We start from the raw sequence: 18,537 nt of genomic DNA on the forward strand, positions 1-18,537 counted from the left end.
TTTATGATAAACATAGACTTTCAAAAACATTGGTGTTGGAGGACACAAGTTAATAATAGCAAATGCATAGTAGCAAATGGCCCTTGTGGCCCTACAGATATGTGACCTCTATCCACTATAAATGAAAATGAATATGTGCTTTAATCAGGAGTGGGTGAAAGGTGCTTCTTTGGCCCTTGGGGATCTTCTTTGACCAGTTCCCTATTTGCACTGCCTGTGTAGCAAGATCACATTCTCACAAAAATAATATGTCAGTGATGAAAGAGGAACAATGAGAACAAATCAAGTGGAATTTGTACTTACAGATAGGAGGTAAGCTGTGCATGTAAACAACTCTGTATACGTGTATGTTTCTGAAATAAATAGATTCAACAAGACAAAAATGTTAGCTCATGCAAGTAGAACTAACAGTAGTAGTAGTAGTAGTAGTAGTAGTAGTAGTAGATGCTTTTTGTGCATCCACAATATTATTTCTTATATATTGTTTATACATAATAGGCTACATTTTTTCTTAAATTATTTAACATTTTTAAATTACTTTTTCCATTTTGTTATACATTTTATATTACATTTTAAATTATATATATAGTCTATTTAAAATGTTTGATCATTTTAAGAATTTAGAAAAAAAAAAATTACACATTGTTAAATTGGATGGATCTCCACATCAGAAATATCAGATATATTAGATCAGATAAAAAAAGAGCAGAATTTATTGAATAAACTCAGTTGCATATGTGTTTCATTGCTCAGACTCTGTCTGGTTGTTTCAATGCTCAGACTTCGCCTGAATGTCTCAATGCTCAGACTTCGTCTGGATGTTTCAATACTCAGACCTCGTTTGCATGCACAAATCTAACAAGCTTTACCACAGCAAAAACAATGGAAAATTACTGCTTGTTTACTGCACAATCATAATATTATAAGACAATCATAAGATTAAACAACAAAAACATTGCAAGAGCAAGTAAAATAAGTAATATAAAATGTAAAAACATAAAATTACATAAATAAAATAATACAAATTATAATATGAATAAATTATTAAATGATGAATCAAACGACAACATAAATGACTAAAGATTATAAATGATTATAAAATTAAACCAAAGAAAACAAAGAAAATAAAACACAACACAGATAGTCAGACACAGGTTGTTTCTGAGAATCCTTAAATCCTTCAACATTTAGGTTCAGGATTGTCATCATGACATTTGTAAAATGCAGATAAATAAAAGTAGGGATCATGTAAAAACCCTTGTTGAAATACGGAATAGTTCTAGGCTTCATTATGTCTTCTTGTCAAATGGGCATTTGTTCACTGTACATTATAGATCATGGTGTATCTCCAGTTGGCTGCCGTCCTGGTGTCCCACCTCACTCTCCCATCTTATAAAATCAGAAGACAGAATCCTGAAACGTAAGTATATATGTGTAAGCGTGTAACTCCTAAAAAGATTCTGATCTCCATACAAACTATTCAACATATTGTATTTTCAGCCATCAAACTAAAGTTTACTCAAGGACATGTTCCAATTTCGTATGGCAACTACATTTGGACTCTGGGCTTTAATGAAACAGAGAGCTCATCTGACCTGTCAGCCTCTGGGGTGCAACACCTTCAGGTTCCTTTAGTGCTACTACATGGTTTTGGGGGTGGAGTGGGTCTCTGGGTGAAAAACCTGTCTACCCTTGCAGGGGAAGGAAGGCCTGTGTACGCACTGGACATGCTGGGTTTTGGACGCAGCAGTCGACCAACCTTTGGCAGGGATGCCAAGGATGCAGAGGACCAGTTTGTAGAATCCTTGGAGGACTGGAGAAAGGCAGAAGGTTTGGAACATATGATTCTCCTGGGCCATGATCTTGGAGGTTATGTGTCTACTGCCTATGCCCTGAAATATCCTAATAGGTAAATTTGTGTGTGGTTTTTAAGTAAGGGATAATCCACGGCTATCTGTTTTAACTATTTTAATGCACAATGTGTTGGGCAGTTGCCTCCATGGAGTGCATTCAAATTGTTTAATTCACAGTGAGCTTTGGATTATCCTGCTTATACCATGGTCATTTGCCAGCATTGACAAGTTAATACTGTCATTGATGTTTGCAGCTCTAAATTTGACTGGAAGGGTAAACATGTTGGTTAAGTTTGTCAGTTACCACTTGTTTACTATACAGATACTCAATGTCTGCTATAAAGAATATTGTCTAAATTAATTTACACAGATTGAAGCACTTGGTGTTGGTGGAGCCATGGGGTTTTGCAGCAAGACCAAATGTTCAGGAGCGTTGGGTTCCCATTTGGATTAAAGCCTTTGGGACAGCAATGAATCCATTCAACCCTCTTGGTCCACTTAGGCTGGCAGGCCCACTGGGTATGAAACTGTTGTTATTGTTTACTAATTGTTTTACTATTGTTAGATTAAAACTATTAAAAATAGTTTTCAATCTGAAATGTAGCTGAAATAAAATAAAATATAAATATTAAATGAAAAACATAAACTAAAAAAACAGAAATGTTGCCTTGGCAATAAATGAAATAAGTGCAAGTTGAAGCAGGTACATCAATAGGCCAATTTTAAATGTTAACTTATGAAAGGCTAAATAAATAAAACAGATTTGAAGCTGATCAGCTGTTTACATAGCAGTTAATATTTTAGTAAAATCAGTAGTTAGTAGTTAGTTAATCAATCAATCAGTTGTTAAAGGAGACAGAAAAAATCAATACAACAAACACTTTTGGTTTTCTCTCTGACTTGCCTACAAGTAGGCCTAGGTATTGTTCAAAAATTTTCAATACTGATATCGATACCGATACCGATACAATGACTTTGATACCGGTTCCTGAACGATAACAATTTTATGAACAGATAATGTTATAGCAGGGGCTGTTAAATTAATGTGAAGAGGGAAAAAAACAAGAAGGCTAAACTGTTAATGCAGCTAACCTTGAGGATAAGCACACTTTTCTTCTGGATTCCGTCTGGATTCATAAAAAATTTCTGGTTGGTTAAATAACAATTTTTTAATCAAAAAGCATGTGTAATTAATTTAAATCATGAAACTTTTTCAATTTAATAGAGCCCGGATTTTTGGGGGCCGATGCCGATATTAGGTAGTAAAAAAGCCGATATCGATATAACAGCCGATATTATTTATGTGTATATTATAATACAGTAGCAATATTATTTATGTGTATATTATAGTACAGTATCAGTCAAAAGTTTGGACACACTTTCCCATTTGTGTGTACAAACTTTTGACTGGTACTGTATATAGAATACAGTAGCCTATACATAAACAGAATATATATGTAAACACATTTTTTGCAATGATCACTCAAATGTGGTGATCAAACACTTGTGTGACAAAGATATGTGGAGGCAGGGTGAATGATAGAATGAGAATGATACATTTGAGCTGTAACCAAACTAGTTTGCATTGCATGTTATTCTATATTATATTCTAAATACTGTTGCATAATCTTCACTAATGACTTTGTCACGTTATATAAAAAATTACTTTTTATCAATATATTTATTAAAAGTGTCACTAGCAAAACCTTGTTATCTTCTATTATTAGTCTTAACTCCTCTAGGCTGGGTTTCCTGAAACCTTCTTAACGTCATTCTTAAGTTACACTTTAAGCTGTACCTTATCGATAAACGTTCTTGAGTTAAGTACACCTTCTGTAAGTCATACGTTCGGAAGGTTAGTCTGAACCACTCTTAGCTTTACCTTATCACTGTTGCAGGTCTATACGAATATAATTCTGAAGTTTTAATACACCCAGACAGTATTCAATTAGGCTAATTCAAGTGTTTTCATGCAAAGAATAAAATTGTCATTACACTGATTGTTGTTAGATTTTTTATTATATTATTATATAATATTATTAATTTAATTAAAGAGCGCTTTTAAAGGCCAGTGAAAGCATAGGCTACTGTCAGTTAAGTCCTAGGCCTATTCGGACGCTAATTGTTTCTCATGGGCTAGTACGATATTTTAAACATTTACAGGGGTAAGTCGGTGATTTCCGAATCCATAATATCAGTGTTTTTTCTCACCCAACCCGCGTAAAAATCCCTGGCCAAATTAGTACCGACTGTTTTTTGACAAGTAGGTCGTGTGGTAATTTAATTGCCGTCTGAATCCACATCTCTGAGTTTACAAGAAGAGATTCAAAATCCACTGTTTAAATCCTTTTTGATCACTGCTGAGCACCGTACGTAAGATGTACACTTTTATTACTGAAATGCTGGAAAGTATTTACAAGAACAATATTTCATCGCAGCTCCAACTCAGTGAACAAAAATGGGAAAGAGAAGAAAGCACATACATTTTTTAAATGGTTATTATGGCAGCAATATATACAATTTAAAAATATGTAGGCTAGGCTATTATAGGCTATTATAGTTTGGATTATTTTTTATAATATCCCATGAGTCCTAATAAATGCAATGCAAATGCTTATTTTATAAAGAACACCGCTTTCCCACATAATGCAGTGAAACAGCCCCTAGACGAGAGAATAATTGATTCTCAAGCCATCGATATTAACCAATTCAGCACTGGGTAACGTTGCACGTAAGAAGGTATTTCTTAAGCAGCTTCCTAAGGTATTGTTCGGGAACACGCCTAGAAATGGTATACCTTTAGTTAAGTTATACCTTAAGAGTCTTCGTAGCGCACTAAGAGACAACGTTATCGGGAAACCCAGTCCTAGTCTCTACCAGTGGAGGAAGTACTCAGAGATCTTTTTACAAAAGTAAAAGTAATAATACCATAATGAAAACATGTTTAATTTCATGTACAGTAGGCTACTTTTACTTAAATAATATTTTAAATAAGTAGTCAGCAAAAGGTACTAAACGTGAAACTACTCATTATGCAAAATGGCCCTAAAGTGTTATAATTATATAAATTATTGGAATGTTGCTTGATGTTGTAACGCAGCGTTATAAGCAGAATGGGCTTTAACACTATGTCTACACCGGACTTGTGGGATTATTTTTGTGCCTTTAAAATTGAATGAACTTTTCAAGAAATGATTGAAAATATAAATTGAAACTTAATAAAATGTCTTTGAAACAGGAAAAAAATTAATTGCAGGCAAAAATTTGACTTTTTTTAATACACTGCATGTTTTACTAATTGTTTTCTCTTTTTTCTTTCGCTGATCTGTACTTACAAATGTGCTTCTGAAGTTTTCGTTTAGTGAGTTTTTGTTCGCCATTCAGGCACATAACTCTTGCGGGACGGGGCTAACAGCGGTGTGTTCTCATTGGCTAATGGGTTTTTGATTGACAGATGCTTGACCTGGAAGTGAAGACGTCAGTGTTGTTTACATGTGAGCGGCTTCCCATTTAATTTTAGTGATATAAAGTTAGTTTTGTTTTTTAATTGTATCTGTATTTATCTCTGCTACTACTATGTCAGCATAAGCTTTCAGGAGCAGTATTTGTCTGCGCGAGAGAGAATGAATATCTAGAGGTATAATTGTCGTAGGCTACATTAAAATATTGTATAATAATGAATAATGTCCAATTTTTTCAGAGAATATTTGTTTGTTCTAGCCTGGCAAGCCAGACCTACATCGAGATGTTAGGTCTGGCAACTCACCATAGACACGGCTCAATCCGAGGGGCGGGATAAACGGCTGTCTTTCAAATTCCCTCTGCACACAATAGGACAGCGCTTCAACCAACCAGAGCATTTTCCCAACAGCGGAGCTAACGTTAGTTGATAGATTCAACTTTTGAATCTGGCTGGCAAAACTACGAACACATCTTCCTTTTTTAAGAATGACTTAAGTACCGTTCTTTGCTCTTTTCTCAAAGAAAAACTTAACTCCAAGTCCTCCAGAGTCGCGGCCAAAGCCGATTCGAAAGACTGTTCTCCAGCAGCAGCAGCCATTCTTTGTTTTCAAGTAGCAGGGAACCGTCGCAACTCTGTCATGTTAAGCCCGCCCCGCCTACTCTATACACGCTGTGATTGACCTGACCTAATTTAGTTTTTTCCAGCTCGAAAGTCAACGGAGAGTTGCTAGACTACCCTGGCTGCAAAATAAATGTTGCTGCCGCTAGGGTGTGTCTAGATTTCTAGGCTATGTTTGTTCCTGATAATGTTAAATGTTATTTTTTGTGATTCCTTCGGAGTGAACGCAGGTGAATCTTCCTGTTCTTCCTGTTTTCGGTTGAAGTCCACAGTAGTCGATTGTCGAGTTCACGCGCGTGATCATAGGTACTAAACCTATGCGCGTGAACTCGACAATCGACTACTGTGGACTTCGACCGAAAACAGGATGTAAATACAGGTATGTGCGCTGGCTGAATAAACATTATTTTTATTAATATCTTTCACATCTACTGCAGTCAGATTCACCCGCGTTCACTCCGAAGGAATCACTCACATGACCTGTGCACTTGTAATGACACATCAAGGATGTTAAGAGGCTAAAAGCAGGTTTAAAACTTGCCCCATTGAAGTCAACAGGGTGCAAATTTTAAAAAGAGGATAACACGGTGTAGGCAACACCGATTTTTGTCGTTGTTCTCTGTACTGACAGCACTCCAAATGTACAAAAAAATTAGCTCAATGTTAAAATTGACCGGAGTTCTCCTTTAACATTCATATGCTGTCGGTGTGTTAATCCAAGATCAGCATAGACTTATAAGAATAAAGTGCAACCTCTTGTGTACTTGTGAACTGTGTTTGTTTTAATCTAGAGCTCCAAAGAAATTAAAAAAGTTGCATTATATCTGGTGTCTGAATATCAAGATCCCAGTCATTCAAAAGTGATGTCATGTGTCTGAAGAAAGTAAGATTTCTGTCTGATGGGGACAGTGGATCTCTGGTACTACCACTCCACCCTCTGGGTCAGCATCTTATGTTTTGTACCTATGAAAAAGCAAACATTATGATGTAATCGAAGAAAGACTGTGTAATTGTATGCAGATAAGGTTGTGTAACGATTGGGCTAAATAAAGTCAACACTGCTGTATAATGTTGTGGGCTCTCAATGAGCTCTAAAATATCTCTCCACCTTTATAACAAAAACAAATGACTGACTTACCGCAAGTCTCCAGCATCTCCATTATCCTGATAATGACGATTGATGATAATGATTATATTATTCGTCTGTGCTATTTCTAGGAACTCATCTCAACCATGTAGTGTAGCAGTAGATAAATACAGATAAAAATAAAATAAAATAAAAACCCTCTTAACTTTATATCACTAAAATGAAATAGGAAGCCGCTTACAGACGCTCACATGTAAACAACACTGACGTCTTCACTTCCAGGTCAAGAATCTGTCAATCAAAAACTCATCCAATGAGAACACATCGCTGTTAGCCCCGCCCCCACAAGAGTTATGTGCTTGAATGGCGTATGAAAACTCAGGGAGCGTTAACGAAAACTTCAGAAGCGTAAATGAAAACTCTGGAAGCACATTTGTAAGTACATATCAGCGAAAGAAAAAAGAGAAAACAGTTAGTAAAACATGCAGTGAATTAAAAACAAAGTAAAAAAATTTGCCTGCGATTTGTTTTATATCTCTCTGCGAGACATTTTATTAAGTTTCAATTTATATTTTCATTCATTTCTTCAAAAGTTACGTTCAATTTTAAAGGCACAAAAATAATCGCATACGGACGCTGCCGTTGCTGCTCGCTTTGCAACAGCTGTTTACCCTGGATGCAGCAAAGCGTTACAATGCATTTCTCCTTTGCGTCAGTACGTCATAAATAGAATGAGGCATCAGATTTGTCGCTCGCGTCGCATCCAGTGTAGACAACATCACTGATTATAATGGGTCAACTGTCTTTTGTCGCATCATGCCGCTCGCGTCTGGTGTCTTGTTCAGGCAGCAGCAGACAAACAGTCAAGCGGTGTCTTAACGGTAAGTTGCTAACTAGCTACCAGTGCGGTGGTGGCATGAGTCTGTTGAATGGTGATTTGACGCTGCGCTGTCACTGCGCAATGCTATAAAGTAAATAAACAATGTCCCCGTCTTTTACTCTCACAACGAGCTTATCATACTAGTTTGCTACATTAGCTTGCTAGCCATGTTTCATACCTTGTGGAATGGAAGCTAATGTGTGCGCATCTTACACTGTGTCTGAAGAAGAGACCTCCTTTTACTGAAGTGAAAGGGTTGGCTGGTGTCACTACAGTGACATGGGTCGTCATTAGCAAACAACGGAGCGCGTTCTGCTGGACAAACTACGTAGTTACACAATTTACAAACATTTTATCCGCGTTATATGTTTTGTAAAAAAAAAAAAATCATAATGGCGGCATATCTGCGTCATATACGCCGATACCGATATATCTGTGACAGGCTCATATAAAAAAATACATTCTTAATGTTTTTAATTTCTTTCCAAATTCCATTTTATTTTTACCCAGTTGTGCTTTCCGTTTAATTTCGTCTATATTCCATTTTAATGGTTTAATCAAAAACATATCTAATTAATTGAATTCATAAAAACATCGTAAGTTATTAATTTGTATACAATTATAGGGTCTTATGAAATTTTTTTTTTTTTTTTTTTTTTTTTTTTTGTGTATTTAATTTATTATTTTTTCTGGTAATCAAATGAAGGCATAAAACATTAATTTATCTTTTATTAAAATGAAAATTAAACAAGCTTTTTAATTTTTTGGCAAAAAAGTGCTACACAACAGAGGTTTACTGTAAAAATTATAACATGGAAGACATTTTTTTAATAATATTTTTATTTTTATTATCAGTAGTAGTTTTAGTAGTAGTAGTAGTATTACATTAAGATGAACATTATACTGTACAAGAGTAATATATTTCTATCGGTTTCTTTAAGTTAAACCAAACTTTTTATTTTGACGGGTTGCCGTCTAGACCTTCTTCTATGATATGATGATAGTTTCTCTCAAATGAAATGTTGTCAAAGTGAGAATATTAAACCGCAAAGGGACTATTTAAATATGAATCCTGGATTTTCTGCGTCAATGAATGGCCCAGATGCGCGGTTCCCACTACACAGCACGTGTGACGCACGCAGTGCTTGTCTGCGCCATTCATTGAATTGCACACTGTTGCCATCAAGCCAACGTAAACTAGTGTTTTTTCTGGATGCCTTGCCACAGCCAGCACTTGATTTGCGCATATCATACATGCATGCTTATTGTTTCACTGACGTTGACAAGATTAACCCCTCAGGTATCGAAATTTTGTTCTGAATGACAAGACAGTTTTTTGATATTTGATGGTATGTAATTTATTTGCATGATATTTGCCTCCAGGCAATTTGGTCAGTCCCTAAAAAGTATCGAAATCGATACCCAGCCCTACCTACAACAGAAACGTCTCGGTTATGTACGGTAACCCTCGATCCCAGAGGAGGGAACGGAGACGTGTGTCAGAAGTGATTCTGACGAACTGGGGTTCTCGCTTGAGAGACCAGTCCACTTATAGTGTAAACTAAACAAGCCAATGCACATTGGCATGTGATAATTGCAACAGCTGCTGTGCATCGCGGCGCAAGCATATAATGAGCATTGCATCTTTGTTTTTCCGCTGAAGAGCCAGACTTTGTGACCCGGCCATACAGTGGAGGCTCAGCAACCGTGGCGAGTTTGTCAGAATCAACTCTGACGTACGTCTCCGTTCCCTCCTCGGGGAACAAGGGTTACCACACGTAACCGAGACGTTCCCCTTTATCAGTTGCTCTCTACGTACGTCAGAGTTGATTCTGACAAACTGGGGATATCTACCAACACGCCACTGCTGCTGGCCCTTCCAGCACTCCGCTTGAGTCTCCTGGCCTGACCGCAGTGTTGGGCAGAAAGTAGGAGCTCTAAGCAGAGAAGGTCAGTCACTGCTGTACCGCAAGACCTACTCAGTGTGACTTATTGGATAATGCTGGGAAAGCGTGCCCTTGGAGAAGGGGACGCTGCAGAAGCCACATCCTCCCCCGGAGGGAGGTACTGTGGTAGTAACACAAATGGACTAGCCGAGCAGGGTAGCACAACATATGGCAGTGTCTGGGGTGGTTCCAGCCTAGTTCTAGGGGGGAAAGAACACCAGCAGAGACACAGGCTTGTCCGCAAAGGAGCTGATCGTGGAAGAATGCACATATGCCTAGCCTAGCACAGGTTCCACAAAGCATATGAGTGTAGGCCTGGCGTTAGACACTCTGCAACGTCTGACTGCAGCAGGGGTGACGGAAGAACTCGACAGGGGAAACGCCATTACTGGGGAAAACTACTGGAGCAAATAGACACACATATCCGGCTCACCGGGCGGGAGTGGCGTTGCAAGCCGACACTAAGAACAGGTCCTTCGCGCTACTGGCCACTGGGGCGAGTACATGGGAAGATACCGGCTCTACACGAAGGCACGAATGTGGTGTTGCCCAGGCCGCAGCTCTACATGTATCTGTCAGCAAGGCGCCTTGAGTCAGCGCCCAGGAGGAAGTAACACTTCTAGTTGAACTCGCAACCCGAACGGGCAAGGCATGTCTTGGGACTGGTACGCCAAGACAATAGTATCGACTATCCAGTGGGCTAACCTCTGCTTGAAGACAGCCTTTCCCTTCTGCTGGCCTCGTAACAGACAAAGAGCTGGTCTAAGGCTTCAGACTCCTCGCTCCCCTCAGGAGCCTGATGATCAGGTCATGCTTTTCCAATTACTTACCTTCAGCTGCATCGTGATGTGCGGCAATAGTGGCAACATACACTTTGAGGGTGGAGGGAGACAGCCTTCGCTCCAACCCCTATTGCAGGAAAGAAAGCACGACTCTGATCGGACATCTTCGGGGGTCTTCCCGGTGGCAGAAAGGCCATTCAACAAACAGGTTCCACCTCAGTGCAAAGAGGCGCCTCGTAGAGTGATGTCTACCACCGCCTGGGGTAGGTCACCTAGAACTTCCGCGTCCCGTCCAGGGACCAGACATGGTCCCGAGAAGGCTCACTGGGGGAAATGCATACTTGCGCAGACCCTGGGGCAAGCTGTGTGCCAGTGCATCCATGCCGAGGGTCCCCTCGGTCAGGGACTAAAACAACTGGCAATGGGTCGAGTACGGAGAGGCAAACAGATCTACCTGTGTGGCTCCGAAGAAGTCCCATATCAGCTGGACCGCCTGGGGATGGAGTCGCCACTCTCCCGGAAGCGTAGGCTGTCGTGAGAGCTCGTTGGCTGCACGATTGAGCACTCCTGGGATGTGAATGGTACGAAGTGACCTCAGATGCTTCTGACGCCAAAGGAGGAGATGGCGGGCGAGTTGCGACATGCGGCGGGAGCGTAGACCACTTTGACAGTTGATGTACGCAACGGTCGCAGTGCTGTCCGTACGGAACAGTACATGCTTGCCATGTAGCGGCCCCTTGAGAAGGCCCAGCGCAATGCGTACTGCAAGCAACTCAAAGCAAAAGATGTGCCAATGCAGTTGGGGCCCTGTCCACAGACCTGAGACTGCATGCCCGTTGTATGTGGCCCGCCCAGCCGGTGGCAGAGGCAGTTTAACACCAACTGGACGCGCTCCTTTGTAGTCGTGCCGTCTGGTTGACCGAGTCTAACTCCATACCGAGTCAAGTCAAATCAAGTCACCTTTATTTATATAGCGCTTTTTACAATACATATTGTGTCAAAGCAGCTTCACAGTGATAACACAGTTAAAATAATACAACAAAGTTTGTTTCTAGAAGAAAATTGCGTCATCGTCCACCTTAAGTAAGGCAGATCAGTAATATTGTTGAATATTAAATGTCCCCAACTAAGCAAGCCAAAAGCCAAGGCAACAGTGGCAAGGAACCAAAACTCCATCAGGTGACAGAATGGAGAAAAAAACCTTGGGAGAAACCAGACTCAGTCGGGGCCAGTTCTCCTCTGGCCAACGAGCGAACAGTGTATGATTATGATTCAGGCAGCATTACAGGCCAGAAGTCAGATTGGATCAGAACATTTCGAATATTTATCTAGTTCCATCTGGTTGGAAGTCGGAGTCATCACGCCGGTATGGAGACGAGTTTGTTGAGGATCAGTGCCGATGGCTGTCGTGTCGATGAGGCCTTCAAAGGGCTGATGAGGTTGACACCTCAGGGATGCATCATGGATAGGTCCAGGCGCAGGTCCACCATCTAATCTGGATACGGCCCGGATCTGGCTGACTTTAGTACACCTCGGAATAAATGGAAAGACTAACATTAGCGTAGATGCCATTCTTCTTATGATGTAACGAGTACATCAGGTGTTATAGGAAGTGTCCCTGGTTCCGGCTGACCTAATCTATGCAGCCTAATAATCATTTAACTGACTTGAATAATAGAAAGGTATAATGTTTTATATGAATGGCAGGTGAAAGAGATGCGTTTTTAGTCTAGATTAAAACTGACAGAGTGTGTCTGCTTCCCGGACAATGTTAGGAAGACTGTTTCAAAGTTTAGGTGCTAAATAGGAGAAGGATCTACCGCCTGTAGTTTTTGATATTCTAGGTATTATCAACTGGCCGGAATTTTGAGATCACAGTAGAGGACTATAATGCGACTACTATAAGAGCTCGCTCAAGTACTGGGGAGCTAAACCATTTAGTGCTTTGTAAGTAGTCAGCAATATTTTAAAATGTATACAATGTTTAATAGGGAGCCAATGCAGTGTTGACAGAACCGGGCTAATATGGTCATACTTCCTGGTTCTAGTGAGAACTCTAGTTGCTGCATTGTGGACCAACTGGACTTTGTTTATTAAGCGTGCAGGGCATCCACCCAGTAGAGCATTACAATGATCTAGCCTTGAGGTCATGAATGCTAACTGTGAAACTAACTGTTCCGCATTTTTCATTGAAAGCATATGTCCTAATTTAGATATATTTTTAAGATAGAAGAATGCGGTTTTACAGATCCTATGAAAAGCTGAGAAAAGAGATCCCAACAGGACCACGGACGTACCCGGGGTGGAGCAGTGAGGCGGAACACAGGAACTCAACACGGGAGGCACTGAGGCTGCCCGAAGTGGGGTCTGAGTGTGCTGTGCAACACTAACCTGGTTCCAGGGTGGGCAGAGGGTGCGTGGGAAGGCCTGGTGGTGTCCCCGAACCGCACACTGCTGCCCGCTGGCGATAGAGGAGGGGGACGGGAGTGGCAAGGCATGGAAGCGTCGCTCACTGCCATCCGCGCCCTCTTGAGACCCAGAGATAGAGAAGCTGCTCTTACTGAGAATTTGGGTACCACTGACTGAGACACCAATGGCGGAACAGAATTTGATTAAACAAAAGATTCTCCGCCCGGCCCTCCACCAAGGAAGAGCAGCTGTGTCCAACTCTGGGTCGCACATCTCAGGCTGCTTTGACATTAATTAAAATTAATTAAATTAATTAAAATTATTAATTAAAATGAAATTAATTATGATGTGCCCCCTTCAAGTTAACTTGTGACAAAATAATGCATTAACAAGCCATTAGTTGATGTTAATGTATGGTTTGTTAATAATAAGTTATTTATGATGTGCCCCATCAAGTAGTCATGACACAGTCATGCATTAACAAGCCATTAGTTGATGTTAGTGTATAGTTAGTTAAAGGAGTAGTTCACTTTAAAATGAAAATTAGCCCATGATTTACTCACCCTCAAGCCATCCTTACGGTGGCCGAGAGAGCTCAACGCGCTGCAAATGAAGAAAACGCATGCAAATAGAAAAAAAACCACCAGCAAATAATAATAAGAAAACATCTTCATCAGTTTTACAACTCACGTGCGTCCCAATACTCACAACACAACCAAATACGGAAACGCGCTGCAAAAGTTCACAACACAATCAAATACAGAAACGTGCTGCAAATAGAACAGAACACAACGGAAATGTTTCCGGGGAACGCAATAAGTGACGGACCCGGCTAGGACGTGCTTACAGCTGTCTACTTTTATTATTTATTTATTTTTTATTTTTTTGCAAAACATACAAAGATGACACGTTTATGACATACAACTTTGTATACAATATAGGCCTACAAAATGTATATTTGCGATATGTTCAATGCCATAAGAATACTAAAAAGAACAATGAGCTGAAGACTAAAATAAATAAATAAATAAAAAAGATAGAGAAAAAGAAAGAGGAAAAGACATTAATCTATACATCAGTTACATTGAACACATTTTGTCATGTTATGTTAAAATAAGTTTCATAAGAAATGTTAGAATGTAGCTATAGGTCCAAATATGAGACGGCAAGTTGTAAAGTTGAGACACTCACACAAAGATAACACATATTTTAAAAACTTTGTTGTATAAAATGTATATTTATTTGCAACAGTTATGTTAACAGCATTAATACTATATTTCTGGTAAGAACAGCTGATGGACACGCACTGCGTTGTCATGGGAACATCCCAGGTGAAAATAATGAGGAAATTACGTTGTCTTTCGTTGCTCCCTTCATCAACATAATGGCACACAAGTGCCCCGCTCCCTCCAAAGTGCCCAATTCAAGGGCTCTGCCGTCTGCCCTTTTAAGAGAGTAGGGCATAGGTAAAGCCAGAGCCCGCGTCTCTCTGGTAAAGCTCGCGAGCCGTCCGTCCGTCACTTATTGGGTTCCCCGGAAACATTTCCGTTGTGTTCTGTCCTATTTGCAGCGCGTTTTTGTATTTGGTTGTGTTGTGAACTTTTGCAGCGCGTTTCTGTATTTGGTTGTGTTGTGAACTTTTGCAGCGCGTTTCTGTATTTGGTTGTGTTGTGAACTTTTGCAGAGCGTTTCTGTATTTGGTTGTGTTGTGAGTATTTGGAGCACACATGTGTTGTGAAACTGATGAAGATGTTTTCTTAATTTGCGGGTGTTTTTTCTATTTGCATGTGTTTTCTTCAGTTGCAGCGCGTTGAGCTCTCTCGGCCACCGTACATCCTAGGTGTAGGCTATATGACTTTCTTCTTTCAGACGAATACAATCTGAGTTAAATTAATAAACACCCTGAGACGCTACCAAGCTTGATAATGGCAGTGGATTGGAGCCATTGCAACCATCAGATTGAAGCTCAAAAAAGTGCATCCATCTATTAAATAAGAACTCCACGTTGCTCCTGGAGGTTCATTAAGGCTTTCTGAAGCAAAACGATGAGTTTGTGTAAGAAAAATATTCATATTTAAAACTTTATATTTTTGTACAAACGAACATACGGATCTGACTTAAGTGTAAAGCTACTCCTTTAATCATGAGTTAGTAATGATGTGCCCCCTCAAGTAAAATCACACAGTGACTACGTTTACATGCAACCAAATAATCCATTAGTAATTGGATTGACAGCTCAATCGGCCTGAAAAGCCTTCATGTAAACACCTTAATCGATCCATTTGAAAGGGGGGGTTTATTCCTTTTCAAATCCGATCGAGAGAACATGTAAACACTTGATTGGATTGAAAACCGAAACTGAAACGACTGCGCATGTGCAATGACATAGAAGCTTAATGATGTATGATGCGCGGATCTTCCTGTTGAATATAGGGTCATATAAATGAGTGTCTCGTCCCGTCATTATAAAATTTTCTTTTCACTCAGCGTCTGTGAAGTGAAGCAGGACAACATCCAACCAGTCCTTGTTTCGGATTCTTATTCAGAAACGATGGGAGGGGCAGTTTTACTGCGTGATAAGCAGCTGGGCACAAAGGTGAGGCGCACGCCAGGAGCGGTTCACAGCCGAGGAGACCAACGCTCTCATCAGAGCTGTAAAAGACAGAGAAGTGACATTGTATGGGGATGGGAGGAACCCACCCAAATTAGCTTCGGTTAAACAGGCGTATAATCATTTTGCTAGTTAGATTTATGCTTATTTTTTCACATCTTCATGGACACCACAATGATTTCCCTCATGTGGAATATTTTTCCTTGTAATTATGTATGGTTTGCAAAAATGGCAACTGCTGCATCTGTGTGTAGATGAAAGAAGCAAAGTATATGCGCGTTGTGCACACGCTGCATTATGGCCAAGCATGCGCCCTTAAAATAGCATCTGAAAGCGCCACTGAAAACGCGCCACTGACTTTAGACTAGGTTTTTCTCGGTCTGTGGCGGAATTGTTTTCTGGAACTGCAAAATAGCACCAGGGAACATTTGCGCCGGAACACGCCTCCTCTTTTCCCTGACTGCCCCCGGGAGCGCAAGTTCATTCCCTAATTTGTGTGTCTGTCGAGGGAAAAGCCTGCTGTACGTCGGGTGCAAAATAGGAATGATACATGCATCGGTGTACAAAGTCAATTGCACTGGGTGCAAGATAGGGCCCTATAACCCTCAACACACTCAAATGCAGTTTAGTATGATGTAGACCAAGTGAAACAGCGCTGCGTTACCTCACAATATTTAATTTGTTACATAAACTGACCAGTTTGAGTATTAATTCAGCAATTCAGCACTTGCAGGTAGTTCGGTAGAATGCAATGTCCTCATTCCTTTATATCCACGGGACTCGCGTGTGGCGCTGATATCTGTCTCTCATTAGCAATCGCGACATGTTAAAAAACATGAATGTATTCACTCAGCCATTATTTCCCATAAACATTATTAGATCCATCGGCATGACGACAAATTCCATGATTCCGCTTATTCACTGCGTTATCAACCTATGCCTTTGTTATTGTAAGAGGTTAGCGGCCCCTAGCGCGAAATAAATTACATATTGCAGCTTTAATTCAGGTATTAGTACATGTTTATTCATGTACTGTTATTGTAAAGTGTTACCAATATTTTTAACACGCTAACATTGACAGCACTAGTTAAGATGCATCTCAACTGCAGTGTAGTAATATTGTGAGATGTAAGATCACCACCAGAAATAAAGAAATCCCATAGACCTAATACGGTATTTGATCTTTCTTTACAAATGTATTTCTCTTTCAGGTCCTTTGTTGCTGCAGCTTTTGCGATCAGATTTTAAGCAGAAATACGCTTCTGTATTTGCCGACGACACTGTGGCTGATTACATATACCATGTGAATGCACAAACAGCCAGGTAAACTGTGAACCCGGGCAGAATACAAGCTATTTTTTAACCTAACAGACAGAGGTTAAAATAAAATAAAAACGTTTACAAATTTGTCTTGTGATTGGGCAGTGGTGAGACAGCATTTAAAAACATGACAATCCCATATGGATGGCCTCAGCACCCCATGATGGACCGCGTGGAGATGATCAGTCCCTCTCTTCCCATGACTTTCATCTACGGATCACGTTCCAGCATTGATGGCCAATCAGGAAAAGCCATTCAAGAAATGAGACCTGACTCGCACACAAAAATCATAGTGAGTTTTATTCCATTGATCACACTGTTTCCCTTCAAAAACTCTAAACAGTAACAGTTTTCTTTTTAATTCCTCCAAGGTCATCCAGGGTGCAGGTCACTACGTATTTGCAGACCAATCAGAAGACTTCAACCAGGCTGTGCTTAAGATATGCAATAATGAATAAATAAAGGAGAGAAAATATTCAGGTGTGAGTTAAAGGAGGATCAGATGAAGGTGATAAGGGAGAGATAGATGCCTGAAAGGTATTACTATTTAAGAGGAAAAGGAGGCAGAAAATATGAAGGAAAGGAAGGAGGAAAAATTGCATGATCATTTATGGCTTTCTACAAATGTGCATTTAAAAATTAATATGTATACATGAATAAATTTGTGCTCATGAACTATATTTAAAATGCATCTGCTATATGAAAGTGTGATGGATTTTTTTATTAATCATAACTAACATTTGTTTTTCTTGCAGGAACAACATTCATATGCTTTTAAATGTTTCCCCTTTTGGCGAAAACTTTGGTTGTGTGAGTGTAAAAATAACAAATATGGGAAATAAAACTAGACAGATGTCTAAACTTGAAACCTTGTGATTATGAAGTAACAAGAGGGCTTGTCTATGAAGAACCAATCAAATTGAAGGGAAATTATGTAATGTTTCATATCATTTTTACCATTCTCCTAGTCTATAAAAACTGTTGTATTTGTGTTTACTGGTTGGATTCTCAATGAAATTTGTCTGAGATATTCCAGCCATGATGTATTATTCTTCTTAGGGGAGATTCTCTGGAGAACTGTTCGGGAAACTCTCCTGGCCGTGATTAAAGCATTTAAAGGACATTTGCTGAAGTCTGTTTGTTTATTATTGCTGCGCAGCAAGTCAGATAGGGGAGCAAGCTAGTTAAGAGAACAAGTTAGGGTAAGGAACTCGAAGCCAGTTGTCGACTGTAGACACAAGAGCTAGAGTATAAAGATTATTGGGTGTCAATTGTAGACTCCCCAGATATATTTATTAAGTGTTGACTGTAGACGCTTTGGTGTCAACTGGAGATGCCCCAGGTAAATTTAGACGCAGGTAATTAGGTTCCTGATACATAGTTAGGTTTAGGGAAAAATCTACCACAAAAGCAACAAAAAAGTGTCTTTTATTTTATTTTATTTGGGAAAATCTCCAGTACTTCTAATTAATTAATTATTCAAGCACAAGCATGCACATTGTAAAAATAAATAAATAGCAGCAGAAATTATCCACGCCTCTTGAACGCCGCTGGGTGGGAGTAAGCAC

At 39.7% G+C, this 18,537-nt stretch overlaps 1 protein-coding gene across 1 annotated transcript; it reads left to right on the forward strand.

Moving 5' to 3' along the window:
* Positions 1-231: 231 nt before the first annotated feature.
* abhd5b (abhydrolase domain containing 5, lysophosphatidic acid acyltransferase b) lies at positions 232-18,091 on the forward strand. The gene is made up of 7 exons (XM_084424661.1): positions 232-312; positions 1,335-1,420; positions 1,501-1,909; positions 2,224-2,372; positions 16,861-16,972; positions 17,075-17,261; positions 17,341-18,091. Exons 1-7 carry the CDS (start codon positions 272-274, stop codon positions 17,425-17,427), a joined length of 1,071 nt encoding a protein of 356 aa, XP_084280787.1. The 5' UTR covers positions 232-271; the 3' UTR covers positions 17,428-18,091.
* The last annotated feature ends 446 nt before the right edge of the window (positions 18,092-18,537 follow it).

This window comes from Rutilus rutilus (genome assembly GCF_951802725.1).
Source record: "Rutilus rutilus genome assembly, chromosome: 11".
NCBI classification, from domain to species: domain Eukaryota; kingdom Metazoa; phylum Chordata; class Actinopteri; order Cypriniformes; family Leuciscidae; genus Rutilus; species Rutilus rutilus.